The sequence below is a fragment of the Nycticebus coucang genome, chromosome 15, assembly GCF_027406575.1.
Source record: "Nycticebus coucang isolate mNycCou1 chromosome 15, mNycCou1.pri, whole genome shotgun sequence".
NCBI lineage: Eukaryota > Metazoa > Chordata > Mammalia > Primates > Lorisidae > Nycticebus > Nycticebus coucang.
Window position 1 is genome coordinate 68,726,259 of NC_069794.1, and position 24,469 is coordinate 68,750,727.

At 44.0% G+C, this 24,469-nt stretch overlaps 1 protein-coding gene and 2 non-coding genes across 4 annotated transcripts in view; 1 reads left to right on the top strand and 2 right to left on the bottom strand.

The window, feature by feature from the left end:
- Window positions 1-7,314: 7,314 nt before the first annotated feature.
- Window positions 7,315-24,469, top strand: part of PSPC1 (paraspeckle component 1) — a 115,223-nt gene continuing 98,068 nt past the window's right edge. For both annotated transcript variants that reach the window (XR_008374664.1, XM_053564067.1), the window contains exons 1-2: window positions 7,315-7,857; window positions 18,881-19,182. Coding sequence is in view for 1 of the 2 variants with exons in the window: in XM_053564067.1 (XP_053420042.1) it covers window positions 7,492-7,857; window positions 18,881-19,182 (668 nt within the window). In the remaining variant the exon portion in view is untranslated. The remainder of the gene's footprint in view (window positions 7,858-18,880; window positions 19,183-24,469) is intronic.
- Window positions 8,511-8,639, bottom strand: LOC128567120 (small nucleolar RNA SNORA11). The gene has a single exon (XR_008374780.1). It is a non-coding gene; the product is annotated as a small nucleolar RNA SNORA11 (small nucleolar RNA).
- Window positions 17,108-17,208, bottom strand: LOC128567133 (small nucleolar RNA U13). The gene has a single exon (XR_008374788.1). It is a non-coding gene; the product is annotated as a small nucleolar RNA U13 (small nucleolar RNA).

A 24,469-nucleotide genomic window follows, 5' to 3' on the forward strand; every position in this document is an offset into this window, starting at 1 on the left:
GGAGCTTAGCCCCCAAAACCCCATTGAGATGGTCCCTATCTATATCTATCTAGATTGTATTGAATAAAAGTCTTCCTAACTGTGCTTTAACAAGTATCATCAAAATTTTTTTTTTTGCAGTTTTTGGCCGGGGCTGGGTTTGAACCTGCCACCTCCGATATACGGGGCCCAGCAGCCTACTCCCTTGAGCCACAGGCGCTGGCCATCATCAAATAATTTTAAAGTCAGATTCTTTCTCTTTTGCCCTGGGTAGAGTGCAGTGGTATCATTGTAACTTGCTGCAACCTCAAACTCCTGGGTTCAAGCGATCCTCCTGTTTCAGCTTCCCCAGTAGCTGGAACTACAACCACAGGCCACAATGCTTGGCCTCTGCTTTCATATTTTAATGATCAGTAATAATTTTTTTCTTTCACAGAATGTAGATCCTAAACGTTGGGGGAATCTGTTGCATTTGCCCAGAGAGTATTTTTGTATTGTTTTGTTTTGCCAGGTCCAAAAGCAGCTTTCTGGGTTTGCACACCACCCTCAAGTTTAGCTTCTTGGCATGCTGGATATTTTTGAGCTCAAGGAGACAGAAGGGCCTCAGGAGCAAGAAAGTCATCATCTGACCTTCTCCCAAACTCCTGTATCCACTTCCCTGCTCTTAATCCCCCGATGGATCTAGACAGATCACTTGCTGAGTTAACTTCCCTGAAAGGTCATAAGACCCAGATGTAACATGAGTCCCTCCTTATGCCTCAAGGTAGGGAATGCTACACAGAGAGGCCAAGAAGAATCTGAATAAATAGGACTTGCTGAGCTCCCCCCAATTTATTACCATTTCGTGATATACGTTTTTGTCCAATCACATTTCTATCTACTTCTGTCATTAGACTTGGCATAAAAATATATATATTTTTGGATCTTTATATCTGAAGTCTTCCACATCATATAAAACTTTGCTAAATAGGGCAGCGCCTGTGGCTCAGAGAGCAGGGCGCCGGCCCCATATGCCGAGTGTGGCGGGTTCAAACCCGGCCCCGGCCAAACTGCAACCAAAAAATAGCCGGGCGTTGCGGTGGGCGCCTGTAGTCCCAGCTACTCGGGAGGCTGAGGCAAGAGAATCGCTTAAGCCCAGGAGTTGGAGGTTGCTGTGAGTGTGTGAGGCCACGGCACTCTACCAAGGGCCATAAAGTGAGACTCTGTCTCCACAAAAAAAAAAAAAAAAACTTTGCTAAATAAGTTATAATTTTCTTTTCTTTTTTTTCTTATAATTTTCTTTTCTTTTTTTTTTCTTAAGACAGAGTCTCACTTTGTCACCCTCGGTAGAGTGCCCTGGCTCCTAGCTCACAGCAACCTCAAATTCTAGGGCTCAAGTGATTCTCTTGCCTCAGCCTCCCAGGTAGCTGGGACTACAGGTGCCTTGCACAACACCTGGCTATATTTATTTATTTATTTATTAAGAGACAGAGTCTCGTGCGGCTCCTGTGGCTCAGTTGGTAGGGCGCCGGCCCCATATACCGAGGGTGACGGGTTCAAGCCCGGCCCCGGCCAAACTGCAACCAAAAAATAACCGGGCGTTGTGGCGGGCACCTGTAGTCCCAGCTACTCGGGAGGCTGAGGCAAGAGAATTGCTTAAGCCCAGGAGTTGGAGGTTGCTGTGAGCTGTGTGAGGCCTCGGCACTCTACCGAGGGCCATAAAGTGAGACTCTGTCTCTACAAAAAAAAAAAAAAAAAACAGACAGAGTCTCACTTTGTTACCCTTGGTAGAGTGCTGTGACGTCACAGCTCACAGCAACCTCCAGCTTTTGGGCTTAGGCGATTCTCTTGCCTCAGCCTCCCAAGTAGCTGGGACTACAGGCATACACCACACTGCCCGGCTATTTTTGTTGTTGTTGCAGTTTGGTCAGGTCTGAGTTCGAACCTGCCACCCTTGGTATATGGGGATGGCGCCCTACTCACTGAGCCACAGGTGCCACCCATGCCTGGCTATTTTTTTTTTTTGTAGAGACAGAGTCTCACTTTATGGCCCTCGGTGCTGTGCCCTCACACAGCTCACAGCAACCTCCAACTCCTGGGCTTACGCAATTCTCTTGCCTCAGCCTCCCGAGTAGCTGGGACTACAGGTGCCCGCCACAACGCCCGGCTATTTTTTGGTTGCAGTTTGGCCGGGGCCGGGTTTGAACCCGCCACCCTCGGTATATGGGGCCGGCGCCCCACCGACTGAGCCACAGGCGCCGCCCATGCCTGGCTATTTTAATTTTTATTTATTTATTTATTTTTAGAGACAGAGTCTCACTTTGTCACCCTCAGGAGAGTGCTGTGGCATCACAGCTCACAGCAACCTCCAGCTCTTGGGCTTGGGCAATTCTCTTGCCTCAACCTGTGAGTAGCTGGGACTACAGGTGCCTGCCACGATGCCCAGTTATTTTTTGTTGCAGTTTGGCTGGGGGTCAGGTTCGAACCTGCCACCCTTGGTATATGGGGCTGGTGCCTTACTCACTGAGCCACAGGCACTGCCCCCCTGGCTATTTTTAGCGACAAGGTCTTGCTCGCTGTGGTTCAGACGGTCTTGAACTCCTTATTTTTTGCAGTTTGGCAGGGCAGGGCTTAAACTTGCCACTCACCCTCCGTATATGGGGCCAGCGCCCTACTCCTTGAGCCACAGGTGCCGCCAAAGTCTTGAGCTCCTGAGCTCAAGCAATCCACCTGTCTTGGCCTCCCAGGGTGATAGGATTACAAGTGTGGGCCACTGTGCCCAGCCTCATTTTCTGTTGTTAATCTGTGTTTTGTTATTGGAGTGTTAACCATGACTGTTGTAGGTTGAAGAATCAGTGATGCTGCTAAATGTTCCCTCACAACAAATAATCAGATTGGAGATTTAGCTTGGTGAGGAAGATCTGGACCTCGTTTCTACTTAAAATAGCTGGGTGTAGTGGCTCATGCCTATAGTCCCAGTTACTCCAGAGCTGAGACAGGATCACTAGAACCCAGGAGTTTGTTGTCAGCAATGATGCTACAGCACTTTAGTCTGGGCAACAGAGACTCTGTCTCAAAAAAAAAAAAAAAAATAGTGTCGAGATTTAGAAAACCTGCTGTAACTGCCAACTGAAACATGAAATGAAAGGAAATGAAAGTCTTTCCAAAGGTCTAGCTTCTGTTTAACCTTCAGGTGAAAAAAGCTTAATGGTGAAGGATGGGATAATGAGGTGTATCCAACTTCCCATGCCATCATGGCTGGAATTTCAGTTTTTAATCTCTAGGTTCCCTTTGGCCAAAAGGTGGTCCATTCAGTTGTAGGCTTGTTTAGGACTTCATTTTTATTTCTCATAACATAGCTGAGGCACCTCCTTTGTATGGTCTGATCTAGGAAATGAGTGTAGCTGAATAAGAGAGGAGAGCTGAGGTTTGTGGTTCTCCAAAATACTGAAATCAAGACTCCTGAGAAAGATAGGATAAGGAGTGGTCAGTTAGGAGAGAAGAATGCAAGAGAATGTGACAATACCAAAGATGAAACTGTTTTAGGAAGGGAGGAAGGAAGTAATCAATAATAATAGCACCAAATAACATTTATGGTGCCAGAAAAATTTCCAGAGATTTTAATTAAGCATTTAATAACTCAGTGAAGTAGGTATTATGTTTAGTTTATGGATGCTAAAGCTTATGCACAGATGTACAATATTAAATGCTGGTGAAAAGTTAAATAATGTCTGAGATTTGACCATAGGGTGTTTTTTTTTTTGTTTGTTTTTTTCTTGAAACAGAGTCTCAGTATGTTGCCCTTAGTAGAGTACCTTGGCGTCACAGCTCACAGCCACCTCAAACTCCTGGGCTTAAGCGATTCTCTTGTCTCACCCTCCCAAGTAGCTGGGACTACAGCTGCCCACCACAACACCCAGCTATTTTTTTCTGTTTTTGTTGTTGCAGTTGTCATTGTTATTTTAGCAGGCCTGGGCCAGGTTCAAACCCACCAACCTCGGGTGTATGTGGCTGGCACCCTACCCACTGAGCTACGGGCGCCGCTCTGACCATAGGGTTTGACAAAGAGGAAACTCTTGTTGACTATAACAAGAGAGGTTTCAGAAGAATGAACTGATGGGAGTAGAAGTCTCATTGGTGAGGTTTAAGAAGAAAATGGGTGATGACCACATGGAAACATAAAATGTAGAAAATTCTCTTTCTTTCATTTCCTTTTTTGTCTTTCTTTTTTAGTGACAGGGTTTTGCCATATTGCCCAGACTGGCCTTGAACTTCTGCCTTTCTAGTAGCTGACACTATAGGCATGCGCCACCCTGGCTGGCTCTTTGTTTATTATTTATTTTTTTTGAGACAGAGTCTCGCTCTGTCACCCTGGGTAGAGTGCTGTGGCATCACAACTCACAGCAATCTTAAACTCCTGGGCTCAAGATCCTCCTCCCTTACCTTCCCAAGTAGCTGGGACTACTTGCACTCCTCACAATGCTTAGCTAGTTTTTCTGTTTTTAGTAAGGATGGGGTGTAGTTCTTGCTCAGGTTGGTTTTGAACTTCTGAGCTCGAGGGACTCACCCACCTCAGCCTTCCAGAGTGCTAGGACTACAGGCATAGCCACCATGCCTGGCCCTGCTCTGTTTTTTAAAGAAGAAAAGAGATAGTAACCAAAGGACAACATATCTAAAGAGGATAATTTCTTTCCTTTTCTTTTTTTTTTTAAGATTAAAGATACGTTGGAAGTTTGTTTTACAGAATAGTCTAGTACAGATCATAAAACTTATTATTCAGATAGTTATATAACTGAAGAAGCAAAATACTTGGACAAGTGATATATAACTGAAGAAGCAAAATACTTGGACAAGTGAAAGGGCTGGGCTTAGAGCATGAGTGGTTTGCTCGCTGTAATAGGAAGGAAGGCAGAGAGTGGGCAGCTACAGGTGCTGGTAAGGCTTGTAGATTCTTTACTGATAGGATAACGTAATTTTATTCTACTTGTGTCCTCTCTCCCTCTTTTTTTTTTTTTTTTTTTACAGTTTTTGGACGGGGCTGGGTTTGAACCCGCTACCTTAGGCATATGGGACTGGTGCCTTACTTCGTTGAGCCACAGGCGTCACCCTTTTTTTTTTGTAGAGACAGAGTCTCACTGTCCCAGGTAGAGTGCTATGACGTCACAGGACTCAGAGCAACCTCCAGCTCTTGGGCTTCCGCGATTCTCTTGCCTCAGCCTCCCGGGCAGCTGGGACTACACTCGCTTGCCACAACACCCGGCTATTTTTTTGTTGCAGTTCGGCCGGGGCCGGGTTTGAACCCGCCACCCTTGGTATATGGGGACGGCGCCCTACTCACTGAGCCACAGGCGCCACCCTCTTTTCTTTTTTTTTTTTTTTTTACTTTGAGACACAGTCTCAGTTTATCAGCTTGGGTAGAGTGCTGTGGCTTCATAGCTCACAGCAACCTCAAACTCCTGGGCATAAGTGATCCTCTTGTAGTCCTCTAGGACTACAGGCTTAGCCACCATGCCTGTAGCCCTCCAAGTAGCTGGGACAATGGGCACCTAACACAACGGCTGTTTTTTTCCATTTTTAGTAGAGATGGGTCTGGAGCTCCTGAGCTAAAGGGATGCTCTGGCCTTGGCTTCCCAGGGTGTTACAATTACAGGTGTGAGCCACTGCCTGACCTAATTGTGTCTGTTTTGACAGTGAAATATATAAAATCTAACATTATCAGCTATTAATGAGGCAGAGGAAGAGTGTTGGTCCGAGGGAGAGAAGACAGTGTGAAACAGTTGTTTAGGAGAGGGAAATAGCTAGAGGCTGAGACCCCCCCTAGTATTTGTGGTTATAAATTTAGTGAGGGTTCAGGGAGAGCAGGGTGGGAGAGTGAGCATGAGAATGAGTTTCCACTGGCGTGAGCTTTTTGGAGATAGGATTTTTGTTACAGAAGGAGGGGAAATGGTCTTTTTTTTTTTTTGTAGAGACAGAATCTCACTTTATGGCCTTCAGTAGAGTGCCGTGGCCTCACACAGCTCACAGCAACCTCCAACTCCTGGGCTTAAGCGATTCTCTTGCCTCAGCCTCCCGAGTAGCTGGGACTACAGGCGCCCGCCACAACGCCCGGCTATTTTTTGGTTGCAGTTTGGCCGGGGCCGGGTTTGAACCCGCACCCTCGGTATATGGGGCCGGCGCCTTACCGACTGAGCCACAGGCGCCGCCCATGGGTAAATGCTCTTGAAGTTAGTTGCAAGGGATTAGGGAGAGAAATGTCATGTACTCCATTGGTGACACAGGAGATGTAGGAGAAAACACTTTTGCTTCTAGACAGGGCTGCTGGGAAAGCAGTCCTCAAAGGAAAACCATGTTCGGGTGGCGCCTGTGGCTCAAAAGAGTAGGGCGCCAGCCCCATATACTGGAGGTGGCAGGTTCAAACCCAGCCCTGGCCAAAAACTGCAAAAAAAAAAAAAAGAAAAAGAAAAGAAAAAGGAAAACCATGTTCCAGTTAAAACAGAAAGGAGAGGAAGGAAAAAGTTAAGGGTGGGGATTTTGTTGATTGGATCAGATTAAGGAATTTTTAGAGCTGTATCTGCATTAGAATCTGGAGGATTAGAATATGTGTGGTGACTGAGGTAAATAAGGATCAGCCTTCATTGTGTTTTATTTTTATTTTGGGGGGTAGTTTTAACATTTTTGTTTAATGGATAATTTAAATGCAGTAATATTCACACTTTTAGTGCATAGTCTACTGAGTTTCGACAAATGTAGTTACTACCACAGTCAACATACAATTGTTCCAACATTCCAACAATCTCCCGGTGCTCAATTCTTCTCCACATCCCAGTTCCTGGCAACTACTGATGTGTTCTGGAGCTAGTTTTGCCTTTTCTATAATGTCATATAGACAGATATAACTATCTCAATGAAAAAAGAAAAAGAAAAGAATTAGACTGTTTAATTAGGCATCGTAATAAAAAATCTTGCTCTTGAAACAGACAAAAATAAGTGTCTTCAAGTTACTGGGAAATATCTTGTTATTGAATGATGTGCATAAAAGATGCACATTTTCGATTTCCCGTAGTTATTGAAAATTGAGCTTGATATTTAAAAGGGTAAGAATGTTTCCCAAATCTGTGTATTTTCACAGATCTGCACACTTTATATAATTTGTTCCAAGGGTACATGAAACAGGCATTTTCAGAGGAACGAAACAGGATTTTTACCCCACATAAACCCGGCTGCTAGGGCTTACAACGTTGCGCACATGCGCGACGCGACCGTTGGCTGTAGAAATGCGCAGGCGCGTCGCTCAGGCCGGCCTGGGCGGAGGGGCGGAGCTTGCTCGGCGTCTCTTCTTCCAACTGCAGCTTGTGGCAGCGCCATTTTGAATGTGCGGTTGCCGCGGGCGTGGGTCGAGGGAGGCAGGGCTGCATGCTCGCCTGTCTTGCTATTGCCTGACTTTTCTTACTTGGTTTCCAGAAATATACGTAGAGACGCATACGTATATATAGACCTCGGCCTGTAACCCGTACCCTAGGCGAACTTCCTAAGATGATGTTAAGAGGAAACCTGAAACAAGTGCGGATTGAGAAAAATCCGGCCCGGCTTCGCGCCCTGGAGTCCGCGGCAGGAGAGAGCGAGCCGGCGGCCGCGGCGGCCATGGCGCTCGCGCTGGCTGGGGAGCAGGCACAGCCCGCGCTCGCCGAAGACCACCCAGACGAGGAGATGGGGTTCACCATAGACATCAAGAGTTTCCTCAAGCCAGGCGAGAAGACGTACACACAGCGTTGCCGCCTCTTTGTGGGAAACCTGCCCACCGACATCACCGAGGAGGACTTCAAGAGGCTCTTCGAGCGCTACGGCGAGCCCAGCGAGGTCTTCATCAACCGGGACCGCGGATTCGGCTTTATCCGCCTGGTGAGTATTGGGCTACCCGTACGAGGGAACAAAAGAGCAGTCGGGCCCCCCTCATCATCTTGCGGCCTGTTACTGCCGCTGCACCCGGCGTTCTCCTTCGTCTGTGATTTCGAGCTGCCGGCCCCCGAGGCTTCCCGCATTCAGTGCTCTGCGGTGACCGCGGGCCTGTGCGACGCGGGGTTGGTCCTCCCGGGGCTCAGAGCTGCTGGGGTACCTACGGGTCCGTGGGGAGGTGTGCGCCGCGTTGCAGGGTGAGAGTTTCTCTAGGCAAAGTAGGGTTGTAAAGGATACAAATTGAGTATGAATTTGGAACAGAAGCTACTGGACATGAAGGACTAAATAGCAGATTTCTTCAACAATTACTTAGATTATCTCCTGGTCTCAACCAGACTTGCTTATGTTTAACAGTGAATTACGTCTTGCCCCAGCGTTGCCGGTTATTTACCTGAAATTGCTACGCGCCCAAACTCTGTACACCGTCGGCAAAATGGGAAGGTGTTGAATTTTTCTGCTCAGCATTCTGGAGGTTTTTACATTAAAAAAAAAAAAATTTCCAGTATTTTATTAGGCAGTTTTTTCAAACATACAGTACAGTTGAAAGAATTGTTCAGTGATCACCCACCTCATACATTTTATGATTCTTTTCTTCTTCAGTGTTTAGGAATTGATTCGTAGGGACGCCACAAGTTTTGTGCCCCTCGTTACGTGACCCCATATTCCTGTTGGCGTTGTTATAAACAGAGAGAAGCCATTCTTCAGGCTCCCTGTTCTGAGCACGTCCTTGGCGGCACACAGCTCACAGCAACCTCCAACTCCTAGGCTTGGCGATTCTCTTGCCTCAGCCTCCCGAGTAGCTGGGACTACAGGCGCCCGCCCCAACGCCCGGCTGTTTTTTTGTTGCAGTTCTGCCCGGGCCGGGTTTGAACCCACCATTCTCGGTATATGGGGTCGGCGCCCTACCTACTGAGCCCCTGGCGCTGCCCCAGTTTCTACATTTTTTGATGATAAAAACAGTACTACTTTATATATCACTTAAGCATCTTGATATCATTATGGAATAATCTATATTTTATTCCTACTTAATCTAAATTTTGAGATTTTCCAGTAACTTAACGCAAAAGCTATACCTTGGTCTCAAATGATCCTCTGGCCTCAGTTTCCCAAGTAGCTGAGATTACAGGCGCCCCCCACCATGCCCAGCTGTTTTTTGTTCTTGCTCTTGCTCAGGCTTGTCTGGAACTCAGGCAATCTGCTGGCCTCAGCCTCCCAGAGGAGGAAAGGCGTAATAGAGGGTACCAAAATGTATGAACGTTTTTATTGATGTGGGAAAATCTTTTTTCTTATCTATAAAGCTACTAATAATTCTCCCTCTTTCAGCATGTCAGCACTGTCCAGTAGAACTTTCTGCAGTGTGTATGGCTGGCGCCCTACCCACTGAGCTACTGGCGCCACCCAGAAAACATTCTTTTTTTTTTTTTCTGAGTGGTAAGACCAGAAAAACATTCTTGATGTGGTTAGGTCAGCATTGCTTATACTTCACTGGCTCTTCCACATAAGGTCCTTATCCATATTGAATCTGGGGTTCATCCATTAGGGATGAAATGGACTGTATGTTTTGGGCACACTATGGTGGAATTTTAGACCCAAAGCCTGTTTTTAGATTTTTGTTGGTTACTAATTAATTTCTGTTACAGACAGAGTTTTACTGTGTTGCCCGGGCTGGAGTACAGTGGCTATTCACAGGCTTGATAATACTGTACTACATCCGCAAACTCCTGGGTTCAGGTGATCCTCTTGCCTTAATCCTCCCAGGAGCTGTGACTACAGGCACATATAATAGCAGGCTGTGTTTACTAACAATTTAGATCAGATAAATTAAAAGACTATAGTACATTTTAAGTTGGTTAAATGTAGCTAAAAGTGGTATTAGTTTGACCCAAACCCCTTTGCTGCTTTTAGCTTAGAAAATCAGATTTCCGAAATAGGAATTTGCATACGAGTGGTCTCTGTCCAGTAGCTTTAGGTCTTTTCTAGTCTAAGTAAAAGACCACTTAAATTCCCTTTTTTTTTTTTTTGAGATAAGAGTCCCACTTTGTCTTTTTTTTTTTTTTTTTTTTTTTGGCCAGGGCTGTGTTTGAACCCACCACCTCCAGCATATGGGGCTGGTGCCCTACTCCTTTGAGCCACAGGCACCACCCAAGAGTCTCATTTTGTCATGCTTGGTAGAGTGCTGTGGCGTCATAGCTCACAGCAACCTCAAACTCTTGGGCTTAAGGGATTCTTTTGCCTCAGCCTCCCAAGTAGCTGGGACTACAGGGACCTGCCGCAATGCCTGGCTATTTTTTGTTGTTATTATTGCAGTTGTCATTGTTCAGCTGGCCCTGGCTGGGTGTATGTGGCTGGCACCCTAGCCACTGAACTACAGGTGCCACCTCAAGTGATTCTCTTGCCTCAGTCTCCCACGTAGCTGGGACTACGGGCACCTGCCACAGTGCCCCGCTATTTTTAGAGACAGAGTCTTGCTCTTGCTCAGGCTGGTCTCAAACCTGTGAACTCAGAATTACAGGCCACTGCACCAGCCTTCACTTAAATTTCTTTACTGTAAATCTAGCAATGCTGACCCTGTACCATCTGTAGCAGTCTCACCTAATCGGTTAACTGGGAATGTATTAGAAATGTAAATTTTATAGCCGGGCGTTGTGGCGGGCGCCCGTAGTCCCAACTATTTGGGAGGCTGAGGCAAGAGAATTGCCTAAGCCCAGGAGTTGGAGGTTGCTGTGAGTTGTGTGATGCCACAGCACTTTACCGAGGGTGAAAAAGTAAGACTCTGTCTCTACCAAAAAAAAAAAAAAAAAAGAAATGTAAATTTTAGGGCTACTTACCAGATCTTCTAAGTCAGAAAATTCTGGAGGTGATGCGCAGCAGTCTTGGGGTTTAAGTAGTCTTTCATGATGTTTGCAAAGTTAGAGAGACAGTGTTGTAGAGATACAAGTTAAAGAATTAAAAATTGCTGGGTGAGGCTCAGCGCCCCTTGTGCAGTTGTTATGGCACCGGCCACATACACCGAAGTTGGCCAGTTCAAACCCGGCCCGGGCCAGCTAACCAACAATGACAACTGCAAGGAAAAATAGCTGGGCTTTGTGGTGGGTGCCTGTAGTCCCAGCTACTTGGGAGACTGAGGCAGGAGAATCACTTAAGCCCAAGAGTATGAGGTTGCTGTGAGCTGTGACCCCATGGCACTCTACCAAGGGCAACAAAGTAAGAGACTGTCTCAAAAAAAAAAAAAAAAAAGATTGGATGAGGTGGCTCACACCTATAATCTTACCACTCTGGGAAGATTGCCTGAGCAAGAGCCAGACCCTGTCTTTAAAAATAGCTGAGTGTTGTGGAGGGCGCCTGTAGTCCCAGCTACTTGGGAGGCTGAGGCAAGAGAATCATTTAAGCCCAAGAGTGTGAGGTTGCTGTGAGCTATGCTGCTACAGCACTCTTATCAAGGGTGACAAAGTGAGACTCCGTCTCAAAAAAAAATTAAAAATCGAATTTACTTTTAGTCAGCCATTGGGGACTCACTCCCTTCCTTTGTACTTTTTTCTTTTTAATTATAAAATGATACAAAATTCTTATAAACTATAGAAGACATGGCAGAATGTACTTTGTGGGCCTTGTCAGTATATAATTTTAAATAACCTTTTATTTCAGGAAAGCTCTCAATTACAATTTTAATATTAGTGAAAGATTGTTCCTCCCCTGATAATAGTTATTAAACATGATCACTGTTATCATGTAATTTTTCAACAAAAATCAAATCTACTATACATTTTATGTGTAGAATAGTAATTATGATTTGATTTTTTTTTTTTTTTTTTTTTGCAGTTTTTGGCCCGTGCTGGGTTTGAACCCACCATCTCTTGCAGATGGGGCCAGCACCCTACTCCTTTGAGCCACAGATGCCACCCTAATTTTTTTAATTTAATATCTTTTTTTTTTTTTTTTGAGACAGTCTTAAACTGTTGCCCTGGGTAGAGTACAGTAGCCTCATAGCTCACAGCAACTTCAAACAGGTACCCGCCACAACGCCCAACTATTTTTTTTTTTTTTTAATTAAATCAGCTCTGCACATTAATGCAATCGTGGGGTACAATGTGCTGGTTTTATATACAATTTGAAATATTTTCATCAAACTGGTTAACATAGCCTTCAGGGCATTTTCTTATGTGTTAAGAAAATGTTAACACAGTTATTGTGTTAAGACATTTATGTTCTACACTTAGTAAATTTCACATGTACCCTTGTAAGATGCATTGTAGGTGTGGTCCCACTGATTACCCTCCCTCCACTTTCATATGAAAGCTATAGGGCGGCCCCTGTGGCTCAGTGAGTAGGGCGCCGGCCCCATATGCCGAGGGTGGTGGGTTCGGACCCAGCCCCGGCCAAACTACAACAGAAAAATAGCCGGGCGTTGTTGCGCGCGCCTGTAGTCCCAGCTGCTCGGGAGGCTGAGGCAAGAGAATCGCGTAAGCCCAAGAGTTAGAGGTTGCTGTGAGCCGTGTGACGCCACGGCACTCTACCCAAGGGCGGTACAGTGAGACTCTGTCGCTACAAAAAAAAGAAAGCTATAAATTGGTTTTGTAGTAGTAAGCCCAGCTATTTTTTGGTTGCAGTGTCATTGTTGTTTGGCAGGCCTGGGTTGGATTTGTACCTGCCACCTCCCATGTATGTGGCTGGCACTCTAGCTGCTGAGCTACAGGTGCAGAGCCATTTAATATCTTTGACATCTTTTCAAATCATTAGGTTCACTTTAATGACTGCATTATCTAACAGTAGGAATATACTACAAGTTTCTTAATCACCTTTCTATTGAGTGACATGAACCCTATTAACAGTTTGTACTTGTGGGATTTCCTTGTGGTTATTAGTACTCTTGTAGTAGAGAATTTTTTTTTTCTTTTTTTTTTTTTTTCTGAGACAGAGCCTCAAGCTGTCACCCTGGGTAGAGTGCTGTGGCATCACAGCAACCTCCAACTTCTGGGCTCAAGTGACTCTCCTGCCTCAGCCTCCCAAGAAGCTGCCACAACGCCCACCTATTTTTTTGTTGTTGTTGTTGTGGCCGTCATTGTTTGGCGGGTCTGGAGGTGGTAGAGAATTTTAAGCAGCTAGTAAAACATTGAGAGAAAAGTTCATGTGCTTTGGAAAGATCCCTAAAGTAGAAATCACTGGACCCTAGTTTAGGCAGTAACTGTTTTGCGGCAGTTATTTAGTTTCTCATGACTTCTTACATTTCTTGTATTAAGAACTTAAAATTATACTCCTTGTGAAGAGTGATGTAGGTACATCACCTGAAAGGTGGGATTTATGGTGCATTGGTGAGGATTGTGAATTACATTTTTTCTTTTTTTTTTTTTTTGAGACAGTCTTCACCTTGTTGCCTTTAGTGGCATGGTGTCATAGTTCATAGCAACCTGAAACTCTGGGCTCAAGTAGCTGGGATTACCACAATGTCTACCTATTTTTAGAGATAGGGTCTCACTTTTGCTCAGGCTGGTCTCAAACTTGTGACCTCAAGCAGTCCACCCACCTTGGGCTCCCAGAGTGCAAGGATTACAGGTGTGAGCCACCACACCTGGTCTCCAGCCTGTGAATTCTTTTGTTTTTTTTTTTTTTTTTTTTTTGAGATGGAGTCTCAAGCTGTCTCCCTGGGTAGAGTGCTGTGGCGTCACAGCTCACAGCAACTTCCAGCTCTTGGGCTTAGGAGATTCTCTTGCTTCAGCCTCCCGAGTAGCTGGGACTACAAGTGCCTGCCACAACGCCCAGCTATCTTGTTGCAGTTTGGCTGGGACCAGGTTCGAACCTGCCACCCTCAGTATATGAAGCTGGCGCCCTACTCACTGAGCCACAGGCGCCACCTGGCCTGTGAATGCTTTATAGGTTTAACTCAGCACTTAAAATATGATCTTGGGTGAGTTACTCAACCATTACAAGCCTGCTATTCCATATGTAAAGTGGGTGTAGTAAGACACGTTCTAAGATTATTTGTGAGGTTTTGGTGCCTGTGGCTCAAGCAGCTAAGGCGCCAGCCACATGCACCTGAGCTGGTGGGTTCGAATCCAGCCTGGGCCGGCCAAACAACAATGATAGCTGCAACCCCCGCCCCCCCGCCCAAAAAAAAATATGTATGTATGTGTGTGTGTGTGTATATATATATATACACATATATATGTATAGCTGAGAGTTGTGGCAGGCGCCTGTAGTCCCAGCTACTTGGGAGGCAGAGGCAGGAGACCTGCTTGAGCCCAGGAGTTGGAGATTGCTGTGAGCTGTGATGCCACAGGACTCTACCCAGGGTGACAGCTTGAGGCTCTGTCTCAAAAAAACAAAACAAAAAAAAACGATTATTTGTGAGGATAATGTAAGCTAATACTCATATACATGTGTTTTATAATGGGTAATGAGAGCTGGCCTATAGTTACTACTTGATAAAAGTTATCTTGGGGCGGTGCCTGTGGCTCATCGGCCCCATATACCAGGGGTGGCGGGTTCAAACCCGGCCTTGGCCAAACTGCAACCAAAAAATAGCCAGGCGTTGTGGCGGGCGCCTGTAGTCCCAGCTACTCGGGAGGCTGAGGCAAGAGAATCGCTTAAGCCCAGGAGTTGGAGGTTGCTGTGAGCTGTGTGAAGCCACGGCACTCTACTGAGGGCCATAAAGTGAGACTCTGTCCCTACAGAAAAAAAAAAAAAGAAAGAACAAAAGAAGTTATCTTGTTATTTTTTCTTTTTTTATAAAAGTTCTCTTGATATTTTTCTGAGATGTGATATAAAAAAACTTCAGTTTCATTTCAGTTACATAATTTTAATTGATTTTGGTTTTAATTGCTTTTATAGATAACTTTAGTATACATTTAGAGCAATGATTATCAAATCGGGGTAGTTTTGCTTCCCCGGGGATTTTTGATAATGTTTGGAGGTATTTTTGGTTGTTAAATGTGGGAGCCTATTCAACTGGCATCTTGTGAGTAGAGGCTAGGGATGCTTCTGTACAGCCTACAGCTTACACAGGGTACTCCCCCACAAGAATTACCTGGCTCATAATATCAGTAGTGTTGAGGTTGAGAAATCTTGATTTACAACTATTTAAAACCATGGAAAGTCTGGGGCGGCGCCTGTGGCTCAAAGGAGTAGGCCACTGGCTCCATATGCTGGAGGTGGTGGGTTCAAACTCAGCCCTGGCCAAAAACTGCAAAAAAAAAAAAACCATGGAAAGTCAAAACTTTGAAAAAGAATTTATAGCATTTAAAATTCCTGACAGCACAAGCATTTTATTTGGCCCAAACAGTGTTAAAAATGGAACTAGGTGCCACAGTAAAAAATTACTTGATGTAGGCGGCGCCTGTGGCTTAGTGGGTTGGGTGCCGAACTGCAACAACAAAAAAATAGCCGGGCGTTGTGGCGGGCGCCTGTAGTCCCAGCTACTCGGGAGGCTGAGGCAAGAGAATCGCCTAAGGCCAGGAGTTGGAGGTTGCTGTGAGCAGTGTGATGCCATGACACTCTACCAAGGGCGATAAAGTAAGACTCTGTCTCTACAAATAAAAAAAATTACTTGATGTAAAAAGTTGAAATTTCTTGCTTCCTGAGATCATCCTCACTGAGATGCTGGCCCCACTTCTGACTGCTTCTATGAGGTTCTGAGCATCTCTGTCGTTGGGAGCAAAAGCAGTCATTACTGACCTGTCTCCACAAACAGCAAGGGTCCCCATCCTGCAGGCTCAAAGAGAAACCGTGCAACAGAGTGTTATCAGAGCTGGAGAACTCTTAAACAAGAGTTTGCTGAGATCCAGAGAGAAAAAGGGGCTGGTCCTAAGACCCAGGTTTCTAGCACAGTGCTGTCTAAGACAGGAGCCATCAGCCACATGTGGTTTTTGGTTCAAATTGAGTTGTGCTGTAAGTGCAAAACACACACCAGATTTGAGGGATTTAGTACAAAAATGAAAAAAATTTCAATGACTTTCATATTGACTGAAATATAAAAATGTTTTATGTTGAAATGACAGTATTACTGCTATATTGGCTTAAGTAAAATATCTTACTAAAGTCAAAAAAAAAATTTCTTGCTTCCCTTGAAAAAATATGTGACATCTTGCATATATCTAACTGAGTCTGAACAGGAAGGAGGTGCCCTTTGCAAACACTCTTCAGTTCTACAGTCCTTACCAAGCTCCCTTTATCTTCCTACTGCCTAACATTTTATTATGGAAAATTTCAGACATGTAGAAATGAACAATCATATACTCACTATTTAGATTCTACAATTAAATTTTGCTGTATTTGTTTTTTCACTTACCTGTTCATCCCTCTCCATCCATCAGTTCTTGACTTAACCACTCCGGTATGCTTATTATTAACTAATGTCTGCTGTTATTTTTTAGGCTATTTGAAATTTGCAAGCCATGAAAGGCACAAATTTTAAGTGTAGTGGTTGGCGAATTTTGACAAATGCATATGTCTAAGTCAAACACCAACTAAAATACAGAAGATTCTCATCATTCTACCAAAGTTTTTTGTCTCTGACAGCATTTTTAATTCAAGAGTCATTCCTAAAATCTGCCTCTTAAGAGTTTTTGAATTATATGACTTGTTAGGTAACATAGTACTCATCCCTTTTTAGGTATTAAATGCTTGTTGCTGCTGCTGATACTGCCTATATTATTACTGTTAATTGAGTTAAGAATAATAGACAAAATGTTTTGAATATAGTTATTCTGCAGTATCCACAGAATTTTGGTCCTAGGACGTCTCCTAATAACAAAATTCATGGATGTTGGGCGGCGCCTGTGGCTCAGTTGGTGGGGCGCTGGCCCCATATGCTGAGGGTGGTGGGTTCAAACCCAGCCCCGGCCAAACTGCAACAAAAAAATAGCCGGGCGTTGTGGCGGGCGCCTGTAGTCCCAGCTGCTCGGGAGGCTGAGGCAAGAGAATCGCGTAAGCCCAAGAGTTAGAGGTTGCTGTGAGCCGTGTGACGCCACGGCACTCTACCGGAGGGCGGTACAGTGAGACTCCATGTCTCTACAAAAAAAAAAAAAAAAAAAATTCATGGATGTTCAAAGTCCCTTATATTGTATGAAAATGGCATAATATTTGCATATAACCTGTGCAGTCCAGTCCTGTATACTTTATCATGTCTAGGTTACTTATAATACCTAGTTCTAATAAAATGTAATTGCTATCTAAACAGTATACTGTATTGGTTCCTCCCTCTTGTCAGAAGGGTAATGCGCCAACTTTCTAACAAAGTTTATGGAAAACATCTCACACATGCACATGGTAACTTATTCATCACCTTAAGAACTACAGAAGGATCTGTATTGTTTATTTTTGACCCATGGTCTTGATCTGCCTGGGCTTTTGAGTCCACGGGCATCTTCAAATCATGGGCTCAAGTCATCTTCCTTCCTTAGCCTCCTGAGTAGCTGGGAATAGGCTGGTATCACCATGCTGCACATTTTGTTTTTTTTTTTTGTTGAGACAAAGTCTTGGTCTTGCTCAGGCTGGTTTTGACCACCTGACTTTAAGCAGTCATCCTGCCACGCACCTCCCAAACCGCTAGGTGCATGCCACTGTCTGTGGCCCTTGTTTGTTTGTATTATTATTTTTATTTTTCTCAAATTAATTTTGGCCCATTGTTGAGTCTGTGGATATGAAGGGCCGATTGTACTCTAAGAAGGTTAACTTCATTTGTCTTTGTAAAAATAATTCTATAGGTAGAATTATTTTTTGCATAAGGGCAGTAATTTCAAGCTGTTCTGAATTTAAGTAGAAGGAAGTTCTCTTGTGGGTCCAGCAATAAACATTTTTTTTTAGTTTGTGAAAACAAGTGCATGTGTGCACTTCACTAGATAATGGAGAGAAGTCTTACAGTTCATGAATGCGTGCCGTTGCTTGTCAATGTGATGGTGAGATGTGTAGTCCATACAAGTATTCCAGAAGAAATTAAAAACTACAAAAGAGAAAAGTAAATAAAAAGGAGATTTGTCAATGGAGAGGTGGAATGTTTATTAAGATATAAATATCAAACTTGGAGGCCATATAGAGAATTATTCTTCAGTGATAGTTTCTAGTAGCTGGTACTTGGTCTTAAAAAGTGTGTTTCTTTTAATATATGTAGGAGATTTTAAAACAGTATTGGTTTGGCCAGGCACAGTGGTTCACACTTGTAATCCTAGCATTCTGGGATGCTGGGGCGAGTGGATTGCCTTGAGCTCAGGAGTTTAAGACCAGCCTGAGCAAGAGTGAGACTCATTGTGGTGGTTGCCTTTACTGCCAGCTACATGGGAGGCTGAGGCAAGAGGATCTCTAGAGCCAAGAGTTTGAGGTTGCAGTTAGCTGTTACGCCATGGTATTTTATCAAGGAGACAAAGTGAGACTCTGTCTCAAAAAAAGAAAAAAACTGAAAATAGTATTGCTTTGAATATTTAATAGCTGGTAACTTGTCCGTGAGTGTTTTATTATTATTATTATTTTTAGAGACACGAGTCTTACTTTGTTGCCCTTGGTAGAGTGCTATGGCATCACAGCTCACAGCAACCTCAAACTCTTGGCGTAAGCGATTCTCTTGCTTCAGCCTCCCAAGCAGCAGGACTTACAGGCACCTACCACAATGCCTGGCTTTTTTTGTTGTTGCAGTTGTCATTGTTGTTTTTAGCAGGCCCAGGCTGGGTTTGAACCCGCCAGCCCTGGTGTATGTGGCCGGAGCCCTAACAACTGGACTCTGGGTGCTGAGCCGGAATGTTTAATTATTATTAAGGGATGACTTCTAATGAAATGGTGGTGTTGTGACTTTTTACTTAAAATGTTAAAATGATCTTTGAATAGTTAATCAAAACCCTGTTATACCAAAATTAAAAGATATAAAACCAAAGTGACCCTATCAGCTATTTTCTTAAGGTACCCAGTTCCCTCTAGAAACAAACAACTGTGGTAAATATTTTTGTGCTACCATCATCTTTAAAAACTGGCTTTTCTTCCTAATAAGGAATCCAGAACACTGGCTGAGATTGCAAAAGCAGAGCTGGATGGCACCATTTTGAAGAGCAGACCTCTCCGAATTCGTTTTGCCACACATGGAGCAGCTTTAACTGTCAAGAACCTTTCTCCAGTTGTTTCCAATGAGCTTCTAGAGCAAGCATTTTCCCAGTTTGGCCCAGTAGAGAAAGCTGTTGTTGTAGTGGATGATCGTGGTAGAGCTACAGGAAAAGGTTTCGTAGAATTTGCAGCAAAACCTCCTGCACGAAAGGCCCTGGAAAGATGTGGTGATGGGGCATTCTTGCTAACAACGTAAGTTTTAAGCATCTTGTCCTTCTATCCAGTTTCATAAGGGCTTCTTTCTGTTCTGAAATTGTCTTTTCTTTGCAGTTCATGCAGGCGCATGGTAAGTGGTATTGAATAAATATTCAGTGAATATAAATAAGGAATTTTTGTGTACCGATGGGAATTAGGAGTCATGTACTTCCCACAAACATCAGTCTGTCAATTCATATTTGAATTTGGGGAATGTTTTGTGTTATAGTTTTCATTCATCTCACCAAACATATATGCAAAGCAAAATCTTACTAACTTAAAGTAACGCTTTAAGAAACTTTAATTTTGGGCCGCGCCTGTGGCTCAGTGGGTGGGATGCCTGCCCCATATACCAAGGGTGGTGGGTTCGAACCCAGCCCCCGCCGAAGTAGCAAAAAAAAAAAAAATAGCCAGGCATTCTGGTGGGTGCCTGTAGTCCCTACTACTTGGGAGGCTGAGGCAAGAGAATCGCCTAAGTCCAGGAGTTGGAGATTGCTGTGAACTGTGTGACACCACAGCACTCTACAGAGGGTGATAAAGTGAGAGTCTCTCTACAAAAAAAAAAAAGAAAGAAGGAAACTTTAATTTTTGTGGTGGGCACCTGTAGTCCCAGGTACTTGGGAGGCTGAGGCAAGAGAATCACTTAAGCCCAAGAGTTTGAGGTTACTGTGAGTTGTGATGCTACAGCACTCTACCCAGGGCAACAGCTTGAGACTCTGTCTCAAAACAAACAAACGAACAAGCAAACAAACTTTAATCAACTTTATTAAGGTATAATTTACATATAATTAAAAAGCATCTTGGCTCAGCGCCTTTGGCTCAAGCAGCTGGTGGGTTCGAATCCAGCCTGGGCCTGCCAAACAACAATGACAACTACAACCAAAAAATAGCCGGGCGTTGTGGCAGGCGCCTGTAGACCCAGCTACTTGGGAGGCGGAGGCAGGAGAATCGCTTGAGCCCAGGAATTGGAGGTTGTTGTGAGCTGTGATGCCATAGCACTCTACTGAGGGCGACGGCTTGAGGCTCTGTCTCAAAAAAAAAAAAAAAAAATCTTGTTTTAAAAAATGTAGAGCTCAGGGGGCAGCGCCTGTGGCTCAAAGGAGTAGGACGCCGGCCCAATATGCTGGAGGTGGTGGGTTCAAACCCAGCCCCAGCCAAAAAAAAAAAAATGTAGAGCTCAATGAGTTTTTTTTTTTTCTGTGTGGGCAACATTGGCCTTTATTTCCACCTGGGTGTGGGTGAGCTGAGTCCAGAAGGAAGTCAGCAAGTGGGGTAAGGTGGATGGGGGTTTTAAAGTTCGGAAGGGTGGGGATTGGCACATTTCCTTTCCTGAATGGGATATCTATGGGAAGAGTGAGGGTTGGCCCAATCACCTTTCCTAGGTGGACCATCGGATTTCGGCAGAACCACTCTATTTGGGCAGGTCCCTCCATTTGACCCTATTAATCAGGTGGTAAGGTGTGTGCTCCACAGAGATGAATGGTGGTTTGCTGAAGGTCTTGTAAATTTCTTGGTCTTGGTGAATCCATCTGGAATGTAGGATCAACTATGCAGTTTCACGTCTTTGTTCCTCTGGGAATTTCCTCACCTTACTTGCACTTCTCCAGCACTCTGGTCCCGTCGGGCACCACCTGTTGCGAACCAGTGCGAAAAGTAAACAAGCTAGAGTAGGATCAGTGGGAAATGATGAAATAAAATAGATGGAATAAAACACGAAAGATAAAAACTTGAACGAGCTCAATGAGTTTTAACAAATGTATGTACTCCGGGCAGTGCCTGTGGCTCAGCGGGTGGGGCGCCGGTCCCATATGCCGGAGGTGGCGGGTTCAAACCCAGCCCCGGCCAAATTAAAAAAAAAAAAAAAAACAAAAAACAAATGTATGTACTCATGTAACCTACTGCCATAATGAAAATAGAGAACGTTTTCGTCATCCCATAAAAATTCCCTTGGGCCCTTTTGCAGTTATTCCCCACCCCCTTAATCCTTGCCCTAGACAGCTATTGATTTTTCTGTTAGTGTAGATAAGTTTGTCTTCTTTAATATTAAATGAAGTCATATAGTATTAACTCTTTCTGTGTCTAGCATCTCTTGCTTAGCACAGTATGCATGCGATGCCATTCATATCGTGGTGTATACAACACTGTTATGGCTAAGTCATATTCCATTGTATGAACATAACTACCATTTGTCCAGTGATGTAGGTGGATGTTTGAGTTGCTGCTAGCTACTGGCCGTTGTTAATAAAGCTACTGTGAACATTTGTCTACAAGGCTTCTTGTGAGCATTATGCTTTCAAGAGGCTTGGGTAAATATTTAGAAGTAAATTATTGTATGTTTAACCTTATTAGAAACTGCGAAGCTTTTTTTCCAAAGTGGTTGTGCCATTTTAGTATTCCCACTGGCAATGAATGAGAGGCTTCTAGTTGCTCCATATATTACCAACATTTGGTGTTTTTATTCTGTTAAATATACTAGATAGTGTAGGGGAATCTCATTGTGCTTTAAATTTTATTTTCCTGGCAACTAATGATAAGCCTATTTTCATGGGCTTTTTTGGCCAGTTATATATCTTTCGTGAAGTGTCTGAAGTTTTTTTTTTTCTTTTTTTTGGCCAGGACTGGGTTTGAACCCGCCACCTCCGGCATATGGGACCAGCGTCCTACCCCTTTGAGCCACAGGTGCCGCCCAATGTCTGAAGTTTTTTGCCCAGTTATACTTGGTCTGGTTGTCTTACTGAATTATCAAATCTAAGTACGTGTCTGTATTATGACTGTTTCTCCCAGTCTGTGGTGAATTGCTTCTAAATTTTTCTTCACACTGACCTTCAAAGAGCAGAGGTTTTTATATTTTGTGAAGTCCAGTTTTGATCATTTTTTTCTCTTAATGGTTTGTGCTTTATGTGTCCTTATGTGATCTTTGCCTATGCTAAGGTTCCAAGCTTTTCTTGTGTTTTCTTGAAAAATGTCATAGGTTTTATATTTATCATACTTTGAATATTATATGAGTTAATAATTCATTTTTCATCATGTAGATCTCTGTTTCAGCACTATGCATTGAAAAGATGACAATTTCTCTTTTGTTACCTTTGTACCTTTATCAAAAATTTTTAGGGAAAAAATCTGTACTCTTGTTTCTTTCTCTCTCTCTCTCTTTAACACAGATTGTCACTTTTTTGCCCTCAGTAGAGTGTCATGGTGTCATAGCTCACAGCAACGTCAAACTCTTGGGCTCAAGTGATTCTCTTGCCTCAGCCTCCCAAGTAGCTGGGACTACAGGGGCCTGCCACAAGGCCCACCCAGTTTTTCTGTTTTTAATGGACAGGAGGTCTTGCTTTTGCTCAGGCTGGTCTTGAACTCCTGAGCTCTCTACCTGCCTTGGCCTCCCAGAGTGCTAGGATTATAGGTGTGAGCCACCGTGCCCAGCCCTGCACTCTTGTTTCATTGATCATTAGGTCTGTTCACAAACTGCACTTAACGTTTTGGAGTCAAATAGTATAAATCATCCAACTTTAGTCTTTCTTCAAAATTTTTTTGGCTATTGGGCAGCGCCTGTGGCTCAGTGAGTAGGGCGCTAGCCCCATATACCAAAAGTGGCAGGTTCGAACCCAGCCCTGGCCAAACCGCAACAAAAATATAGCCAGGCGTTCTGGTGGGCACCTATAATCTCAGCTACTTGGGAGGCTGAGGCAAGAGAATCACCTAAGCCTAAGAGCTGGAGGTTGCTGTGAGCTGTGATGCCATGGCACTCTACCAAGGGCGACAAAGTGCGACTCTGTCTCAAATTATGTTCTTTATATTTCTTTATTGCCTGGTGCTGTCAGATACTGATTGAGATCATTCAGATATTATAGGATTTAGGGAATTAAATGTAAAAAATTGTTTTGTGGCCACATCGAGCTTGGTTTGATGCTTTGTAAAACCTTTCTTGGTTTGTTTTTGACTGTTAAGCATTTATGCTAAAACTAAAACTCATGCTACATCTGCTGTTTTATAACACACTCAACTTCTTCCTGTGTCAAAAGACTTTGGTCTTGTTCTTTTTAGAGAATTCTTCTCAGGTTGTCACAAGTCTTTTCCATTTTATTCACACTTTGCTAAAAATGTTATTTCTAGAAAAGCTTATCTTTTTTTTTTTTTTTTTTTTTTGAGACAGAGTGTCACTCTGTGCATTATGTAGAGTGCTATAGCATAACTCACATCAACCTCAAACTCTTGAGCTCAGGGGATTATCTTGCCTCAGCCTTCCAAGTAGCTGGGACTATAGATGACTGTTAAAACATCCAACTAATTTTTCTTTCTTTCTTTTTGTTAGTTTGTTTGTTTTTGGCCAGGGCTGGGTATGACCCCACCACCTCCTGAATATGGGGCCAGCGCCCTATTCCTTTGAGCCACAGGTGCTGCCCTAATTTTTCTGTTTAGCAGAGATGGGGTCTCACTTTTGCTCAGGCTGGTCTCAAACTCCTGAGCTCAAGCGGTCTATCTCCCTTGGCCTCCCAGAGTACTAGGATTACAGGCATGAGCCACCGTGTCTGGCTCTGACCCTTCTATCTTAAAATAGCCTCCTTTGTGCTCTGTCACTGATGACTTACTCCCCTATTTATTTTTCTTCATGGCACTTACTAACACCTTTCTCTGCAAGGTAGGTTATAAGCTCCATAAAGGCAGGGAGTTTATCTTGTTCTATAATATAATTTCATCATCTGTATTTTTTTTTTTTTTTTTTTTTTGTAGAGACAGAGTCTCACTTTATTGCCCTTGGTAGAGTGCCGTGCCATCACAGCTCACAGCAACCTCCAGCTCCTGGGCTTACACGATTCTCTTGCCTCACGCTCCCCAGTAGCTGGGACCACAGGCTCCTGCCACAACGCCTGGCTATTTTTTGTTGCAATTTGGCCAGGGCTGGGTTTGAACCCACCACCCTCCGTATATGGGGTCGGCGCCCTACTCACTGAGCCACAGGTGCCACCCCATCATCTGTATTCTAATAATCCTTGGCCACATCATAGGCTTGTAATAATTATTTTATGAAGGAACTAAAGCAGTAGGCAAGGCATGTGATTCCTCCACTCCCCATTGAAAGCTTTGATTAATTGGTGTTTTTCAAAGTCATAACCACGGTCAGGTGCAGTGGCTCGTGCTTGTAATCCTAGTACTCCTGGAGGCTGAGTTGGGTGGATTGCTTGAGCTCAGGAGTTTAGGACCAGCCTCAGCAAGAGTGAGACACCTTCCCCCCCCCCCCCCAAATAAAAAAACTAGCTAGGAATGGTGGCACACACCTTTATTC